The 18,583-nt window shown below is 30.6% G+C and overlaps 10 protein-coding genes across 10 annotated transcripts; 5 read left to right on the top strand and 5 right to left on the bottom strand.

The window, feature by feature from the left end:
• Positions 1–1,547: 1,547 nt before the first annotated feature.
• On the bottom strand, positions 1,548–2,360 carry cgd6_1560 (Yju2p / cwf16-like; Zn finger; the record flags this gene model as incomplete). The annotated part of the gene is made up of 1 exon (XM_627523.1): positions 1,548–2,360. A coding segment is annotated over one exon (813 nt), but the record flags the coding sequence as incomplete, so codon positions are not given.
• A 159-nt stretch (positions 2,361–2,519) lies between these two features.
• On the top strand, positions 2,520–3,101 carry cgd6_1550 (uncharacterized conserved protein; the record flags this gene model as incomplete). The annotated part of the gene is made up of 1 exon (XM_627522.1): positions 2,520–3,101. One exon carries the CDS (start codon positions 2,520–2,522, stop codon positions 3,099–3,101), a length of 582 nt encoding a protein of 193 aa, XP_627522.1.
• A 372-nt stretch (positions 3,102–3,473) lies between these two features.
• Positions 3,474–4,592, top strand: cgd6_1540 (possible histone mRNA hairpin-binding protein; the record flags this gene model as incomplete). Its single annotated transcript, XM_627521.1, has 1 exon — positions 3,474–4,592. The coding sequence occupies one exon, from the start codon at positions 3,474–3,476 to the stop codon at positions 4,590–4,592; it is 1,119 nt and encodes a 372-aa protein (XP_627521.1).
• Positions 4,593–4,877: 285 nt separating this feature from the next.
• Positions 4,878–7,085, top strand: cgd6_1530 (DNA repair protein Rad4p; the record flags this gene model as incomplete). The annotated part of the gene is made up of 1 exon (XM_627520.1): positions 4,878–7,085. The coding sequence occupies one exon, from the start codon at positions 4,878–4,880 to the stop codon at positions 7,083–7,085; it is 2,208 nt and encodes a 735-aa protein (XP_627520.1).
• An 18-nt stretch (positions 7,086–7,103) lies between these two features.
• Positions 7,104–8,735, bottom strand: cgd6_1520 (2-methylthioadenine synthetase; MiaB; the record flags this gene model as incomplete). The annotated part of the gene is made up of 1 exon (XM_627519.1): positions 7,104–8,735. One exon carries the CDS (start codon positions 8,733–8,735, stop codon positions 7,104–7,106), a length of 1,632 nt encoding a protein of 543 aa, XP_627519.1.
• Positions 8,736–8,962: 227 nt separating this feature from the next.
• Positions 8,963–11,047, bottom strand: cgd6_1510 (hypothetical protein with 6 transmembrane domains; the record flags this gene model as incomplete). Its single annotated transcript, XM_627518.1, has 1 exon — positions 8,963–11,047. One exon carries the CDS (start codon positions 11,045–11,047, stop codon positions 8,963–8,965), a length of 2,085 nt encoding a protein of 694 aa, XP_627518.1.
• An 882-nt stretch (positions 11,048–11,929) lies between these two features.
• On the top strand, positions 11,930–12,805 carry cgd6_1500 (cytoachrome c oxidase subunit III with 6 transmembrane domains; the record flags this gene model as incomplete). The annotated part of the gene is made up of 1 exon (XM_627517.1): positions 11,930–12,805. The coding sequence occupies one exon, from the start codon at positions 11,930–11,932 to the stop codon at positions 12,803–12,805; it is 876 nt and encodes a 291-aa protein (XP_627517.1).
• Positions 12,806–12,940: 135 nt separating this feature from the next.
• On the bottom strand, positions 12,941–13,528 carry cgd6_1490 (dbj|baa86974.1, putative; the record flags this gene model as incomplete). The annotated part of the gene is made up of 1 exon (XM_001388276.1): positions 12,941–13,528. One exon carries the CDS (start codon positions 13,526–13,528, stop codon positions 12,941–12,943), a length of 588 nt encoding a protein of 195 aa, XP_001388313.1.
• A 145-nt stretch (positions 13,529–13,673) lies between these two features.
• Positions 13,674–15,290, bottom strand: cgd6_1480 (conserved hypothetical protein; the record flags this gene model as incomplete). Its single annotated transcript, XM_627516.1, has 1 exon — positions 13,674–15,290. One exon carries the CDS (start codon positions 15,288–15,290, stop codon positions 13,674–13,676), a length of 1,617 nt encoding a protein of 538 aa, XP_627516.1.
• A 404-nt stretch (positions 15,291–15,694) lies between these two features.
• Positions 15,695–18,334, top strand: cgd6_1470 (protein with SET domain flanked by cysteine clusters plus a C-terminal PHD domain; the record flags this gene model as incomplete). The annotated part of the gene is made up of 1 exon (XM_627515.1): positions 15,695–18,334. One exon carries the CDS (start codon positions 15,695–15,697, stop codon positions 18,332–18,334), a length of 2,640 nt encoding a protein of 879 aa, XP_627515.1.
• Between the last annotated feature and the right edge of the window lie 249 nt (positions 18,335–18,583).

Below are 18,583 nucleotides of genomic sequence, written 5' to 3'. Positions count from 1 at the left end.
TTACTATTATTATTGTTTGTCTAAAAGTTTCAAATAAATTATTCGATTACGAGGTTATTGAGATGATTAAGATTTATCACCTATTAATAGTTATATATTAGAATAAAGAAATATGTAAATAAAAAATTGCCGACCCAAATAATTATGAATTCAGAAGAAAAAGACCAAATTAGCCATCGAGTAATCAATTTGTAAGTAAAATTAGAAGAAATGATGTTTCACTTATACGAATTTAACTTCTGGAAATTTACTGTATTATTTATTATAAATTATTTTAAAACTGAAATTAAAATATTAAATACTAATAGAACTTATTTCTAGAAAATAAAGTTGAACTGGATAAGAAAACAGATTAGTTAACAAAAATTGAACATAATCGTAATATTTAATGCAATTTTTACAAAATTTAAAAGAATCTTATATAATAAACCAAATTCAGGTAGTTATTTTTACCATAAAAAAAATTATTGAATGAAAGTTCATTTTTCCAAATATAAAATTACTGTGGTCAGTTTTGAACATTGGACTAAATTATCGTTCTATCAATATCAAGCAGAAGCTAGAAAGTCATTTGTTAGAACTTAATACTTGACATACTTTTAATCCCGCGAATATTTTAATTATTGTATTTCAAGTTATAAACGTAATTATCTATATTTAAGAGTATTGATTACACAATTTGAGATAATTATTATTTTATTTTAGGAAGTTAAAATTTCATAACTTAAATTCTTTTATGTTTTTTTTTTAAATAAGGAAAAAAGCAAACCCCAATCTAGAAGAGTAAAGAACAGTAAATCAACGTGTATTGAAGCAACTGGAAAATAATTGGATTCTATTTATTTTAATTAAACTATTATTATATTAGTAAATATGATCATGAATAACATTTATATGAATTAGTGTATTGAAATAGGATTTATTCATTAGTATTAACATAAAAGGCGTTTAATTATAAATGCATGGGGTCGGAAGTGAATTCTCACTTACATAGAATCTTGCTAACTTCGATATAATTAAAACTTGAGCATCAAATCTTTATGTTCTAACTTGCGGAAATAAAGCTTAAATTTATAGTATTAAATGGCTAGAAAATTGGAGTTAAATTCAATTAGATCGTTATTTGGCAATTTGTTATAAAATATTCTATTGAGATCGAGCATTTAATGTTCTTAAAATAATTTTTAAATACTATAAAGATAATTTTATAGTTTTTAAAAGGAGTTATAAGCAATTTTGATGTATTAAATTGATTTACAGCTTTTGATGAGTAATCAACAGATTAAATAAAAATATCCATTTTACAACAAATTTATGTTTTTGCTGCCGGAAGAGCAATTACATTACTTATTATTCTAATTAAGAAAATGAATCTAGCTTGATTTAATCTTCTGTTCAAACCAATGCATAAAATAGATAATTTTGCAAACGTAATACAAAATTCATAAAGCATAGTTTATATTAGTTAAAATGATAATTGTTCAAGATATTCTAAGTTTAAAAGTATGAGCAAACGAATATTTATTCCCTTTAGCTTTGAGGATCTACTACTCCGATTCAGTGTCGTAGTAGTTAAAAAATAAATCTTTTGAATTCTTTTCTTTCACCTTAACAGCGGCATTGAGCCTCTTTGAACCATCTGAGTTTACAACGCAGCTACCTAATTTTTTTTGAAATTTAGGGTTTTCTTCATATGAATCAATACAATTCCTTACACTATTTGTAATTAGCTGTCTTTCTCTATCTGATATAATTTCATTGCATTTATTATCTGTTGGAGTGATGAATTGGTCTTCAGGTATAATTTCGTTTTCATCAAGAATATGCTTTAAAGCATTCAATTCAGTTGCTTCTCTGTTCATTAGTCTCTTATTTAGGTTCTTCAGTATTTCAAGCTCCTCCATAGATCTGGATTCTAATACGGAATTAATGACTTTACTTTCGAAGTCGTCTTCAGATTTTTTTTTTACAACTTCTTTATTGTTCATATTAAAATTTTGTTTAGCTCCTGACTCAAGTATATAGTCTCCTGATTTTGGATCTGTTTTAAAGACTATTTCATTTCCGCACTGAGTACATCGCCCGTAAAATCTCCAAATAGGTATTCCAAGATACGACTCACTTTGTACCTTCTCTACCTTTGAATTAAACTTCGTCCCGACATAGTGATAAACCTCACAGCCATTACATCTAATAGTAAAAGGGTATAGCATTCTGATATTTAATAGTTTCTTTTTTCTGTACCCTCCACCTCTACTGTTTGGTTTTGATTTTTTTAAAAGTTTCTTACTTTCTTCCAACTTTTTTGGATCAAAATCTGGTGGGAAATATCGATTCAAGACTTTTCTTTCAGACATTTTTTACCATATTAAGAACTTTCTACGATATTTTGTCTAAATAAATCACAATTAATGTTCAAATCCTCATTTTCAAATCATTAATAGGAATTTAGAATCGGAAAGAAAAATTATTTAAGCGCTACCGTAAATTTGAACAATTATTTATTCAATTAAAAGCCAATGAAGCAAAAATCAGAGAATAAAGGAAAAGGTAGTTCGAATGAATCTCAAGGTACGCATCAAAGTAGTAATTATCTAAATAAAGATTCTTCAATTCCCACTAATTTCTGCCAGGAGTCCCCTCACAAAAAACTCAGCAACGAAATGGTTTCTTTAAGAGAGAAGGTTCAGGAAGAGTTGGTAGATATTGAAAGAAAAATATATGAACTTGAGACATTTTACTGGAACCAAACTACTGATATTGGAAATATGTTAAGAGGTTGGGACGGCTATGCAACGTATAATAGCAATACGGGAAGTATAGGAGGAAGAAAATCTAGTATTGGAGGTAACCGAGGCTCTTGTAGATCAAATCCAAATGTATTCTCTGAAAAAGATCGCTGGTTCTCCTTATCTTCAGTTACATCTCCTGTAGATATAGAGGCGCTAGGCACTACTCCAAATACAGGAGCACACTCAGGAGAAATGTTTTCTGCAGCTGGCTCAAATGTGGGTTCAAGTATTTCATACCACTCTGAATCGCAGTGCCAGGGAAGTGAATTGGACAACTCGGTTAACTGCTCACGTAAACAGCGCCGATAAACAATTAATTAGAACCTTACCAACTATAACTCTAATTAATCTGATACTATTTCTGTAGATAAGTTCTCTAACTGCAAATATTTTTTAATTTATATTTTTATTCAATTTAAGTAAAAATTTTATTGTAGTTTTCGAGATCTTCAATTGACGTCTATTGTATTATTTACCCCCATTTTGACAGGCATGCCCACACAAGGCCTTCCAAAGCGCAAAAATCGAGAGTTAAGGCGAGGATGTCATTAAATTGAATATAGTGTGGAGTTCAAATACTTAACAATTTTTAACATAAATATTTAACATTTATAGATTGAAATTATAATAAATTCAATTTTCTTGTTCCTCTATATTGTATAAGACGAACTGTTGTGATTGATGACTGAGAATTCTACTCGTGAAAAAACAGTAGTGAGTAAACCTGGTTGGGGAGCTGTGAGATGGGCGGATCTGAGTATTAGCGATGCTTCAAATAGCTGGATATATACTCAAAGCGATACAAAAAATGAATCTAAATCTATTGGGTTAACTTCTCTTCTTCAAAAAAATATAAAACTTAATGATAGCTCAAGCGAATATCAATGCAGAAAAACTATTAAAGAAAATAAGGAAAAAATGCCAAATAGAGGGTTTTTAACAATTAATGGTGCTGAAACAAATATTGAACCTAAATTAGAAATATCGAATTTACCTCAGTATTTAGGTAAAGTGAGCAATGAAAACTTCGAAGCAATCGAAAAGGGTCAAAACATTGAAAGCCAAGAATTTCGATTTGGAGAGGGAACATTCACAGGTGGCTTAACTGATATAAGCAAAAGTGATCAGGCAGTTAAATGCCTCATACAAGATGCCAATTTAAATATGCCGAAAGTGTTCGGGGATTTGCCACAAATACTAAATAATCATTCTAGCACTAATAAAAAAAGAAGTAAAGATCATACTGAGAACTCAGAATATAGCGAAAATATTAATTTCAACTATGAACTTCAGGTTGATGAAGATAAAATATGCAAGAAGATCAAACACTCAAAAACGAGTACTTCTGCAACCGAAGGTCCCAAGCTTGGCAAAGAAACGAATCAGAATGCCGTATATGAGAGGTGCGCACAAAAAAAAACAACTAACCAATTGAGTACTCCTAGAAGGATAAGTAATAGTACAAGTAAATCTCCGAAGGGAGGAACTCCGAAAACACCACAAATTAGCAGTAGTGGTCGTAATAACGATTTATCAATCGATGGTACCGCGAGCTCCAATATTGATTGGAATAAACGGATTTCTAGTAGATTATTTCAAATTGCCATTGGAAAGGGTACAAGAGCATATCAGAATTTTTTGAAACTTAAGCCTAGAAAAGAGGATAGAGAACCTAACGATCCTCAAACTCCAAACGCTCATACAAGGTGCCCACAGAAACAATTTACTGATCAACTAAATCAGTGGAGAAAGTCTCTTCATCAATATGATGACTTTGACTCCAATATTCTGGAGTTGTGAATTGGTTAGATACACTAATACTTTAATATCTGAGTATTTGAGCTAGATAATTGTGAGCAGCAAGTTCAGTAATTAAATTTCGCAAAAAATACTTCAAAAAATCATTGAATATTGCTAGGACACGTTATAATTAATATATTTGAATTTTTTTTTCATAGAATAGTAAACGCACTTATATTAACCCGCCAACATTGTGTAAATGTTAGTATCGTGAAATATAAAGGAAATAAATTCAAAAAAAAATTTCGATGAATTCAAGGAGTATTTAATGTAAGCCTTATATCTATGCAAAAAGTCAAAAATGAAGCAAGACAGGTCTATATCTTAGGTTGGCTGATCCACTTAAGAATTCTTAATCGAATTGTTGACAACATTTTCATTAAATCTCACATTTTATCCCTGTACCTATATTATAATCAAGAATATGATACACAAAAAAGTATTAGAGGAATATATCAGTGGTTTAGAAAGTATTTCAAAACATATTATTTACCAAATGAATATTGGATTTACAAACTCCATAATTTTGAAGCGAAGACTAACAATGCGTTTTCGAAATCAAATTGGATGGGTGCATACTATTCTTTATTTTTAAATGAAGGTAAAGATTTTGCCCCATGCTTAAATGGAGTAATGTATAATACAATTGGAAGAGTCGAGAATAATTTTCTTGAAAAATTTCAGGAAATATACAGACAATTCGCACCTCTGATAGATCAACGTAGTTTCTTTCTTGGTAAAATTCTCGGAAGAATGATCAGTTCTATTTTATCTGGAAAATGTAGTGCTGAGGCCAGTAACATTCTTTTTGCTGCCCTGGTCCGATCGCTAGGTCATCATTGCCGCCTAACGTTATTTATTCCTCCTATTATTAACTTTAAAAAAAGTTGTGAATTGCAATGCAACGATAGGAGAGCTGAGCTTTGGGTTGAGGTCTTCGAACCAAAGTTCAACAAGTGGATTTCAGTCGATATTCATCGTGGGGGGTGGAACTTCACAGGATGTTCTACAGTTCCGTTTGTAACTTATCCAGAAAAAAATATTTCTTCAATTGAACACAATAGCGATAAGGGATTGTTTTCAAAACTATTCTTAAGTGAATTTAATGATGACTCTGATGACTCAGACAAAAGCTTAAGTCTTAAAAAAATAACACCCATATCAGTTATTCCCTTAAAAAAAACTGAAACTAGACAAAGATCAGTCAAATATGAAACGAGTAATATTGCTGAGCAAGATGAACAAAGAGAGTCCTTAGCATTTGAATTTTCAAATAAAAAGAAAACAGAATCATTAACACTCACTCAATTACAGTGCAAAATCGATATCTCAAGGACAAATATTAAACATAAGATTAATGAGAGCATTGGATGGTGGATTATATCTGTTAATGAGTATGGGTATTTAAGAGAAACCACTGGAAGATATGTATCAGACTGGTCTCAAGTGTTTCAAGCTCAACAGAAGAATTCATTTAAACAAAAGGTTGAGTCAATAATATCAACAATAAATTCCACTTCCAATCAGTATAGCTCTAGGCTGCTTAAATTGGAATTATTAGATGATTTCGAATTGGAAAAAATTATACACGAAAATGATGTAATTCCTATTTCAAAAACATCTTTCAAAAACCATCCAAAATACGCCATTATTTCATGTCTTAATTCTTTAGAAATCATTCATCCAAAGGAGCCTATTGTTGGATATTTTCAGGGCGAGCCAATTTATCTTAGAGAAAATGTCCAAACGTTAAAGACTAGGACTCAGTGGGATCAAGAACAACGCGAAATTAAGATTGGTCAGCAACCAATAAAAATTATCTTCAAAAAGAAAAATGATGACGTTGACTTAAAGGGCAAAGTGAAGCTAGAATACTATGCAGAATTTCAGACGCAGATTAAACCTTTGGCGGAGTTGAACCACCTTGATCAAATTCCAAAAGATCATTTTAAGTCAATAAATATTTCTATTAAAGGAAATATACCTAATTCATGTGTTCATATAAAAGATTCTTGTGAGGGTCTTAATAACGATAAAGTTATGTTTACTTCCAGGTATTACTCTACGTGGAAAACTGAAAATATTGTTGATATAATTAAAAGAAGTAACATCGACTACGCAAGAGCGTTTATTGGTCACGACTTTAAAAATGGGTCAAAACCTAATTACGATGGAGTAATTATTAAAAAAAAGGATGTTACTCTGTTGCAATCACTAAAAAAACGATTTGAATTAATGAATATAAATAAAATGGCTAATTTCATCTGGAATGACGTTCTGCAAAGTGCTAAAGATTTTTTGAATAGCCTCTCTCGGAATAATTTGTCAAAAAATACATTAAATAAAGACTACGATCCTGGTTTAGAGCCCAATTGTCAAAAGCTAATTAATGTGAGTTACAAATTCTGCAAAATAAAAAACTTATCAGAAAGATTATTAGAAGAAAGTTACAAAGCAATTAACAAAAAAAAGAGAAAACAAATCGATACATAAATAAATTTAGCATAGCTATCAACTGATAACGATGCCTTCTATGTGCCATTTATAAGGTTTGATTAGTTTAACCATTGCGCATTTTCCCAATAGATTGTTATCCATATTAACTAATACTTTATTATAGTTTTTTGTGTGTCCAACTGTATGATTGCTTCTTTCAGAGTGTTCAATAAACCACACCTTGACAACTTTATCATCTGGCAAATTTTCAAATATATATTCGTTGTGATTAAAAGACTGAAAAGTATTTGTAATCTCGGAGCTTCTGCTTTTTGAAACTCCATTTGGTACAGGTTTCATTTTTGCAGCGGGAGTTCCTGGTCTTGGATAGAATTTTGAAATATTTATTACCGGAAACTTGTATTTATTAATTAATTCGACAGATTGAAAGTGGTCTTGGTCGCTTTCTCCGGGGAATCCACAGATAATGTCAGTAGCAATAGTTGCTAGTGGAATTTCTTTTAGTATTGAATCAACTAGTAAACTAAATTCCTCTATAACATAGTCCCTTTTCATCAAGTCCAGAATCCTGTTACTACCACTTTGAACAGGAATATGCAAAAATTCAAATACATTGGGGTGCTTCATAATATCAATTATTTCATCAATTTGATCTAAAATGTATGGTGGGTTTGTCATCCCTATCCTAATCATTATGTCCTGTGGTAGAATTTTCAATATTTCTCTCAATAACTCGGATAAATTTGTGCCAATATCTTTTCCGTATGCCCCAATGTCTTCCGAAGTCAGCCAAAATTGCTTTACACCCTCGTTTAGACTTTGATTGATTCTTTGAATGATAGTTTCAACAGGATAGCTGCCCAAATCGCCCCTGGAGTGCTTAGTTTTGCAATAGGTACAATTTCCCAAGCAACCAACAGAAATAGTAATTATTTCAACGAAAGGATTGCGACGAATCTTTGGTAGTGATAATGGAGGCAAACTAATTTCAAGAGAATCTATTAATTGACCTGATTTTCCTTCCATTTTATCTGGAATCAGTAAAACAATGTTCCCCTGTAAAGTTAATTCTACAACCTCAACTATTCGATGAATATTTCTGACGCCGATGATAGAAACATCTTTTAAGAAGTTCAAGTTTATATCTGCTTGCGGAACGCATCCTGTTACAACCACAAATTTTCTTTTCGATTTTGCTAACTCTATTAAATTTTGGCACGAATCTTGGCTTGGCCCTTTGACTGTACAACTGTTAATTACTATTAAATTACATTCGTCTAATTCCTCCACTAAAGTGTATCCATATTCAGAAAGAAGCCCCATCATACTTTCAGAGTCGCTTCGATTGTGATTACAACCAAAATTTTTTACCATTATTTTTGCAACTCCGGGAACAAAACCCTCTTCTGGCTGAATATTAAGGTTATTTACTGCCCTAATAATCAGTCCTGAAGAGCTTACTGCTTCGCATTCATTTGATCCAACTTCATTTGATTTATCTTTGTTAAAATTGTAATAATCTTCAAATGAATGCTCTTTTTTATCTTTTTTGTTTTTAGAGTAAATTTCTTTGATCATGGAGCAAACCTTTCCTTTTTTAAATAATTTCCATCCAAAGTAAATACCAACTCCAGCAGCACCTATTAATGTGCAGAACTTGACTATTCTAATTTTTTGGTAGACCATATTTTAATTACTAAATTACAATCAATTGAAAAAATAACCAAACTAATTATCCGTTTTTACCCTTTCATTAATTATTGATGCAAATTCTGAATCAACAAATAAAAAATTTAGTCAAAATGACCAAATACCGCATATTCAAATTTATACCGGTAATAATCGAATATATATTAAAAAATATCAAATTTCTAAATATCTAATTTTAAATATTTTATTACCTTTTTCTAATTTCAACCTGCTTTTAGAAGTGGAGTTTTTGTGTCTAAAGAATTGTTTGTTGGTGATATAACAGGTGGCAAATGAAGTGCCATATCTAGTACTACTGCATCTTCACTTTCTTTTATCAGCGTCCCTAATCGCTCAATTGTATCTAACTCTTCCTGCAGTTCATCGTCAAATCCAAAAATTAGTTTTGCTTGATACCAAAGTGATGCTGTAACCTTCTTCATCCTCATTGGGCACTCTGTGTTCTTAGTTGCTATTGCATAAGAATTCATAATAATTGTAGTGAACATATTTAACAGAATTGTGACAAAGAGGATCTCAAATAGTAACAACATAGCTGCTGCACCATATGCGCTCTTTTCAAAATAAGCATTTATCCCGACTTCTGTCTCGGAGAATGGGCTTCCAAACGCAAATAAGAACAATGAATAAAATGATATTGAAATTGTCGAAAATTGAATATAAATAGCTCCGTACATAGCATGCATTATTATTGAGAATGCAAATAATAAAACAAGGAATATTGCGGTAAAATACATGAAAGGTACGAACGCAAAGATAAATGTCATGAGTAGAAAGCTTGTATTGCTGGAGAATAACGAAATTTCTAGTAACCTTATAAATAATAACAAAACTGCAATAGCATGTAGTTTAGTCTTTATCCACAAACTGAAAAGTACTTGTCCATAATACTCTGCACCAGTTAAATGAAGAGTTTCAGACCAAAATAAATGTGGATCAACACATTTCTTATAGGCAGTTTCAATACAAAGTTCAGAGCCAAAATGAATGGCTAGACTAGAAAATAAGAATCCTAAAGTAATTAGTATTCCTATTGTATTTTCCAACAATATTTGAAACCAACTTAAAGTATTAATTCGATTTCCAAATGGATCTATAAAGTGGCCAATAATATCTCTGAATCTACCACTCTTTGAAATTAATCTATATACATTGTAAGGAAACATAAGCACACTCGATATTGCACCAGGAAATAAAAGCCACGAAAATAATAATAACGTTACAACAGGTAATAATGTTGAAATAGGATAGTGCCTTTGATATGCCAAACCCGTTGTAATTTCTATTTCTGGAATATAATGATTTAAATATGGAGAGCTGCGAGTAAAGTGAAGTTTTGTTTTCCACCAAAGTGGATACTTTTCTCTTTGAACTGCAGATACCTCAAAAACAACTGTAACCCATTCGGGGTCGCATTTAAGTAGTAAATCCCAATGATGGTTCATATCAATTACTAATTTGTTATTGTTTGGTTTCGAATCTAGTTCGCTAATAACTTTTCCAATTACATTAGTTCGCTTATATCTCTCATTTATTTCGCTGGATTGCACAACTTTTTTACTATTAAAGATATCGGAATTTTTAATATCAGAATCGTTCTCTAATTCTTCTTTATAAAGTTTCTTACCTATTAAATTTAACTTTTCATGAATTGAAGGTATCGGACCTAAATTGTGATCTGCAGAATCAGAGAATAGTGGAAGTAATAGCTTTGAATCATGATACATGTGAAAAATTGGCTTTGACTGTTGATCTAATGGCACTTTATTAGTTTCATAATATTTTCTGATTGCAGGTGGGAATTCGCCTAATGGTGTATTATCTCCAACTTCAACATATTTTTCAAGAGAAGAATAATCACAAGGTAACTCAGGATGAGTAGGATTTGGATGAGTTTTATTCCAATCAATTCTGATTATATCGCAATTGAAAAATTCGGTCATCCCATCCTCAATTAAAGACTTAGATTTACAGGATGCTTGAAGTAAATTTAATACATCTGAAACTGTAGATCCTGATATAATGGATTCCAATTCAGGAGTTCCAAATTGATCTTGAATTCTATTTAGCTGCTCAGATGTTGACGCAAATAGCTTTGATCTTATCTGATTAGATATTGGTGCGCTTTTATTATAACTATGTTCCATTAAAAAACAAGATACATAAAGTACTGTAAAAATAAATATTAAAAAAATGTGCTTTAATCTAATTCTTTTCAATTCATCTTCACTAAACTCTCCATTTTTCGGATCTTCCAGAGTTAGCATTCTCCTTATAGAGCCGTACATTTTCGATTAAATAATCTTAATTAAATTTGTCAGCTTGTGGCAGAGTAGCTAATGCATTTTCTATTGTTAAGTATAAATAATAAAAATCTAAAGCTAAAAACTAAAATTATTAACTATGCACTCAATAAAACAATTTGCACTCATGTTTGAAATAACTATTTATTTTGCTTGATGAAACTTTGCCCATTGCAAGGTGCAAGATGCATTTTCGATACACAAAATCGCGTTTAGAGTGTGAATAATATTTGCGTGTGCATACATACCGCCAGTCATTGCCGCCATGCCATTATATGATTGTAAAAATAAATAGATTTAAAGGATTATTCATTAATATTAATACAAAATTAATAAAAATAATATTGAAATACACAAATTCACTTTTGAAACAATAATTGTTATTGTTGCTATCCATTATAGTAGTAGCCTATAATTGAACTAACCATTATTTGAATACATGCTTTTACTTGTTATTATAACTCAGATATGGTTTCCTAAACCTATAGCATATTTGTCAGTATCGAATATTGGCTTAATATTTCACTATTTTTTTAATATTCAAATTGCAGCTTTTCCATTGTTAGTGTTGACAATAGACAGGTGCTTTGCCGTACAATGCTAGCACTCCCCACGTAAAAAAAAAAATAAACATATAAAAATACGTATATTTTGTGTCGTGTCGTGTAAAGGATAAAGAATACTACATGTGAGCATAAACAGATTATTTTCATATGGATAAAAATACTATAAGAAATTATTAATTACAAGCAAAATAATTATTTAATTGTTCTTATTTAAGAAATATTAAAGATTTAGAGTTTCTTCAACGCTGTTTTAATTTTTGAAAATTAATCTAAGAATTAGAGTTATTTCAATTTTTTGATAATGTGGCTATCAACACGAGTTGAGAATGTAGATACAGGAATAGCAACTAAGCAAGGTCCAAGCATTCCAATTGAAGGCATGTTTAATACTCTGCTCCGTATGGGATTGCTATTCGAGCTAATGTGTTATCTTGGGCTTACAATGATAAGTTACAACTATACAAACCAGCTCAGCTTCAATTACCACTCACTAGGAGAAATTTTGGTCCAAGGAAATGCTCCGAAATATATTTCATTTTGCTTCTTCTTGGGAATTATGGGTTCTCTTCATTTAATGTCATTCCAGCTATTGCTTGCAGATGACACATGTTTTGCAAGAGGATATGTGACCGGATCAAAGATAATAAAAATTGCGACTCTCTTAGACTTCATTGGAAAGACTATCGGTTTTGTATTTACAATGCAACTTGGTGGTAGCACTGATTTAGAGTCCGCATTCAACATGGCAGTTGCCCAAGGAGGTGTTGAGATTAATTTCTTAACTTTCGGACAAATATTGTGTGGTATTGCATTTGTGTCGTACGGTCTTGGATTTTTGCTGTTAGAGCTATTCCAAGATGAGGGCGTAGGAAACTCATATGGCTATATCAACTTCCTTGCATTTTCAGCATCTGGTGCTTCTTTATTGTTGCATGCAACCACTTTTAAATGCACTGGAGCGACTCTATTTGCCTTAACATCTTTTTCTACTGCATTATTATGGGCTCTTCTCTTTGAACCATCGATAAATGAATTCTCTCCTGCATTTGGTGAGACTGAATTAACAAATGATGTTGAGACACAAGTTGAAAAGTTCACCCGTACAAATCAATATTATAATGTTGATGAAAACTACGGAAGCTATTCGCAGCAGCCTTCCTCAGGATACATGAATTAAAATAGGGTAATGATTTTAAATTAACACTAGTTAATATAAAATATTTAATGAAAGTCTAATAGCTTTTAGTGTTACTAATATTTCCTAGTTATTGAATCGACTAATAGTTTTTATCAGTTCCCCCCTCAATTTTAGTTACATCCTCCCGAATGACGATGAGGTATCAAAATAAACTGCCTTCTGAATAGCCATTCTAAAAGCCATGAATGCCTGCCCAAAAATGAAAATGCTTCCTGCGTCATCGACTGATGCATTCTTTAGCCCAGCTTGAGTAACTAATCTGAAAATTTTAATTGGCTCAAATGGAAGTTTACATATTGGTAGATCTCCGAAAAATGTATTTTTCAAAGGGATTAGTGCAGCAAACAAAATACCTACTAATATGCCTGACTTCATCTTAATCATTGAAATTTTATAAGTTAGGTTCGTAATGCTTTGCTCTAGAGATTCAATTTTAGGATTTTTCTTAATTTTATTTGAATAACTTGAAGATAAAGTTGTATTTTCTGTGATTATCCCTGTCTTATCCTTTAGTTTTAATTTGTCTAGCTTTGCTCGTGACTTAATTAAATTGTCCTGCATTTTTATGAAGTCGTTTTTTCTAAAAAATAGAAAATAAGACAAAAGCTCAGCAGCAATTGAGGCTAAAAGAGCAGAAAAGATTACAATCAATACCTTGTATTTGTTAAATTCAATATATGGGTTCAATTCGGCTTCAGACATATTCAGAAGTTAAATTTTCAAAATTATATTATTAACTGATAGCGCCCGAAATGTTTTTATAGCCCATTAAAATATTAAATAAAAATGCTATTGAAATGTGCTGCCTCAAAAATGGAGCACTCATCTAAAATTCAATAAGTAATTTTCATAAAATATTGTTTAACTTACCTAAAACCTTGGAAAGTGGTATTTTACTATCTTCAAAAAATAAATAGAATGTACGGTCGAGAGACTTTCTACATACAACCCATCCTTCATTACTAGATTTAAAAACAAAGCTATCTATGCTTTCATCGCTAGTATTTATCACTTTTGTTGCTTTTAATACGCAATCTCCCTCTATTGAAGACATTAATGTCTTCGTTGTCCCAAGTAATCTATTTGATCTTCTTATCGCATAGTTCGATTTGTTAATATAAAAGAAACGAAACGAATCCATTGAATTCATAATACTCATGAATTGCTCAAATACATTTTCATAGAGCTCAGAAATACCACCATTACAATTAATTATTTGGTTTTTCATATCAAGAAAAAATTGAAAATTTTTGTTTAATTCAGAATGAGTATTTTTATCAAAATTATCTGTGGTATTCAAATCCAATTCTGGGTTGAATAAAATTACCACCATGATCTCATTATAAGTAAATACTAATAATTTATAACCCTTATCTGGATTGCAAGGAAGAAAAACCTTGGGAGAAAAGATCAAATTCCCCTTGCTATTCTGATCATTAGTTGAAGTGGGGCCAAAAATAAATCCATCGCCTGAAAACTTATTGCTTCTTCCAAAAGCTGAAAACCCACCTTTTTTTTCTAAAGACGATGACGTAGGGAATCTTCCATAAGGTTCATTACAAAGTTTATCATTCATAGCAATTCCATTATGCATTACTAAATAATTGTAAAGTATTTTGCTTGACAAAGAGTCGAGAGTTGAATAAAGCATATGAGCATCAAATAATATTGAAACATGTGAAACTTCATTGTAATCACGTATTATATTTTCTACCAAGTTTATTATTGAAATTTGAACTTGTCTCTCAACTGGAGCAAAATAAAATCCGTTCATGCTCGTAGTAATGGACAAAGTATTGAGATCAATTGTTTCAATAAACGCAGGTACAAAATCTTCTAGAATATATAACAAATACTTCTTTTCTATATTAACAACTTCCCCATGTAGCAACGTAAATGTTTCAATAAATTTGTCCAATATAGACAAAAGTGGTTCTCTATTATTCTCTTCTTGAGTTTGATTTATGTTTTTGAGGCTATTTCTAGACTTAGAGGATAAATCATAAGAAAAGTCATTTGAATATTGATTATTTCTTTTGTCATATATATCGTCTTCAGTAAACTCGACATCAACAGTCTCCCCTGCTTGTACTTTGATGTAATATGGCAGTTGCATAATAAAACAAACAACTATTTCCGAATCTTTTATTTTTTTAAAAACGATTTCGTACTGACGTGTTTTTACATAATTTATTAGCTCTTTGCGTCCTATTAAAAGGGAAGACATAGAAATCAATCCTTCTACTAGACTCATTTGCTGGCGTTTGATTATTATCGAGTCACTAGACGGATAATAGTAAATTAATTTTTCATCATCCCTAATATTTTGTGTAGAGTATTCATCATAGTATTCGCTTTTAACACTTGAATCAAAAATAATCACTGAACTAATTTTTTTATCCTTAATCTCAATCTTAGTTTTACTTTGCAAAACTGTTGCAGAAACTATTTCAGGGCCATGCATGATAATATAAAAATAATTATGATATTGAATCAATTAAGTTTGAAGATATTGAAATCCAATCAGGTGTTTAAGTCATAAAATTTAGATTTTAGCAAAGCTATATCTCCAATAAAATATAATTAACTTGCTGTTGTCTTCCACACAATCGCTATGGAACTGATTTCAATATAAAAGTGAGAAAGATAACAAAGATTATCAAATATATAATTATATTCTCACTAGTTGTTAAATTTCAATATTAATATTAAATAATACATACTTATAAATGTTTAACCCGCTTTTAATCTTACAAGGCAATAAAGACTGGAATTAATTTTCGAATAAATATCGGGTCCAATAGTAAAATGACAATATAATCAATAAATCGGCTATATCCATACATATGGTGTCTTTTATTCTAAGAAATGAACCTCCGAATTACTAACTATCAGAATAAAGCTAAAGATATAGGTAGCTTGCCTAGATTGGAAAGCAATCTATTACCCCCAGATAGTACATATTTAAGTAAAAGAATACTTGAGCTAGGAACAGGACTTATTCCATTAATTAACAATTCTGAAAAATGTAGCTGTGAAAAAACATGCGCCGATTTTTGTTTTAATCGTCTGAACCATCAGGAATGTAATAAAAGTATATGCGGACTTTCTGACCATTTACATGATGTGTACTGTAATAACAGACCATTTCTCAGATTTAAAAATCAAAAAAACAAGAAATATGTTGTTGAATGTTTTAGATTGCCAATTAAAAAAGAAAGTGGACATATAAGTTCAGATAATTTAAAAGATAGTAATTCTCATCATTCAACAAGACTTATATTATCAGACAATGTGTCAAAAGGTGAATTAATAATTGAATGTATAGGAGAAATTTTAACAGATTCTGACGTGAGAGACAGGTACCAAAAATATTTCAAGCTCAAAAATCAAGGTGATGAAAATGTTATGAGTTATAGTTTTGAGAAGACTTCTTTAGTGCCTGGTAAACTTTTTTGCCTAGTTGAAAACTTCATTTATTTGGATATGACTCAAACAGGTAATGAAGCAAAGCATATTAGACACTCATGTAATCCAAACTCACAAGCGGAAGTTTGGATTTCAAGGCCTAATTCTCATATACAAAAGGCTAGAATAAGAAACCAATACACAATATCATGGCTGAAAATGGGTATATTTGCACTGAATGATATTAAAAAAGGTACAGAGATAACAATTGATTATGAAAATTTAATGTCTCGATGCACTCCAGATCTAGCTAGGAAAAATGAAAATCCTATTCGTTTTTTAGGTTTACTTGAGTGCAACTGTGATTTTGAGAATTGCAGAAAAGTTATTGGTAGTAGAAAAATCCATGAAGCAATAGAATTCAGCGAATTTTTAATTCCAGCAACTAACAAAAAAAGAAAAAAGGATCTGAATGTTGTCACAAGAGGGTCAACAGATCAAGATTCTTTCTCATATAACAAAAATTCATTAGAGTCTTTTCTTCTTTTGAGGGAAAAAATTATCGAGGATCAAAAGACTTGGAAGGAACAACATATTAGGAACAGATCAAATAAAGCTATAAAAAGAGCATTGAATATTTTTGAAGTTGACAAAAGACTGATAAATGAGGTTCAAAACTCGTTATTTAACAATAATTACTTAAACGAACAATTTACAGATTATTCGACTAAGCTGCCACTTTGGCATTTATTTTCATCCTTGTGTTGGCAAGGTTATCATAACCAACAAGAATGTTGCAATAGGCATATAATGCACAACAATTGGTGGGTTAAATTCAAAGAAATTAGCGAGAATAAAAATAAGTTTTTCAATATGAATTTTGTAAAGCTTGAACGACCTAGAAGAAGATGTTCAAATAATTTTGGAACTTCAATCGAAAGAAATAAAAAACATGTTCGTTCATATTCTTTAAATCAATTTAGACAAAAGGGTATATTTCTCCATATAATGTCCCATCCATGGCTACTTGCAATTAACAATTTGACAAATATTGACATTGAACTTGGAAAAGGTTGGAAGATTTTCCTTTCCAGATCTGTAGATTTAGGTAGATGGACAATCATTCAAAAACTATCGTTTTTTTTCAATAAATTTAGAGTTGTTGATGAAGACTTGTCATGGCCTATTATTGACCAAGGCCTTGGAGATGATGAAAAATGCAGTGTTTGTTCTTGCCATGGAACATTATTATCATGTGATATATGTTCAAAAAGCATTCACAAATCATGTCTAAAGAAATGCAATCAATTTATCGCCTCTTCTTCATTTTGTCTCCCTAACTGGTTCTCAAGCAGTAAAATTAGCAAAGAGTCTTATTTTAAAGAATTATTAGACTACTATTGCCGAACTGAAGATTCTGTTTTAATGAATGAAATTAGTCCGTTGAAAAGGAATAAAACAAAAATCACAGTTATTTATAACCCAAAAAATTCAATCGATACTTTTAATGACTTAAAAAATGAAAGCATCCAATCAAATCTTTTTATATGCCATAAATGTAGTAATTCAGTGCACACCAACTTTTGGCTTAGGCTAAAAGGCAAAGAAAAACGTATCATTTCTAGAAATGCTATGAAGGTTAGGTTTAGTAGGGCATATCAGGCCAATTTCTATTTTTCAAATAAAAGATCCTTTCAAGATAATATTGAGAAAGGGCAAAAAACTAATAAAAAACAATTAAGCATCAAGAGCTCACAGAAATATAATCTCTTAAGATCCACAAGATTGATGATTAGTCATTTATTCATTTGGAGACAAAGAAATAGTATGTTTAGAGTGTCTAAGGATTTGAAAATTTTTAGTGAATTATCTAGAAATTTTGAACCAAAAAAGACTATGGATGCAAGATGGGATTCATTAAACCATTTTCCTAATTTCTCCCACATTAACTATAAAATGGCTAATAATGATCAATCGAACACAAATTTTCCTCTGAAAGATTGGAATTTATCAAGCAAACTATCAATTTCGGTGCAGGACAGTTGTCAAATCATTAATTCTATCTCAATTGAGGAATTTATAAATTCATTAAAAGATTAGCGGAGCAAATACTTTTGATACCATAACTTGTTAATAATTTAGACAAATTAGAACCCAAATATGGGTCTTAACTAAGCTATTAATTTCTAGCTGATATTCTATTCACATAGTAGTGTAACAGGTTTTTAATGTTGTTTACTTTGCATAGAATTTTTTAATTAATTTTTAACTTCATTATTATTTAAATTGTTTAACTCTATATTTAACATATTTTCTTTTGCGCCAATAATTTTAATAGTGGAAAAAATA

The sequence above is a fragment of the Cryptosporidium parvum genome, chromosome 6 (genome assembly GCF_000165345.1).
Source record: "Cryptosporidium parvum Iowa II chromosome 6, whole genome shotgun sequence".
Classification (NCBI taxonomy): Eukaryota; Apicomplexa; class Conoidasida; order Eucoccidiorida; family Cryptosporidiidae; genus Cryptosporidium; species Cryptosporidium parvum.
Note: the sequence above shows the minus strand (reverse complement) of the source record. Positions and strands in the feature narration are given on the sequence as shown.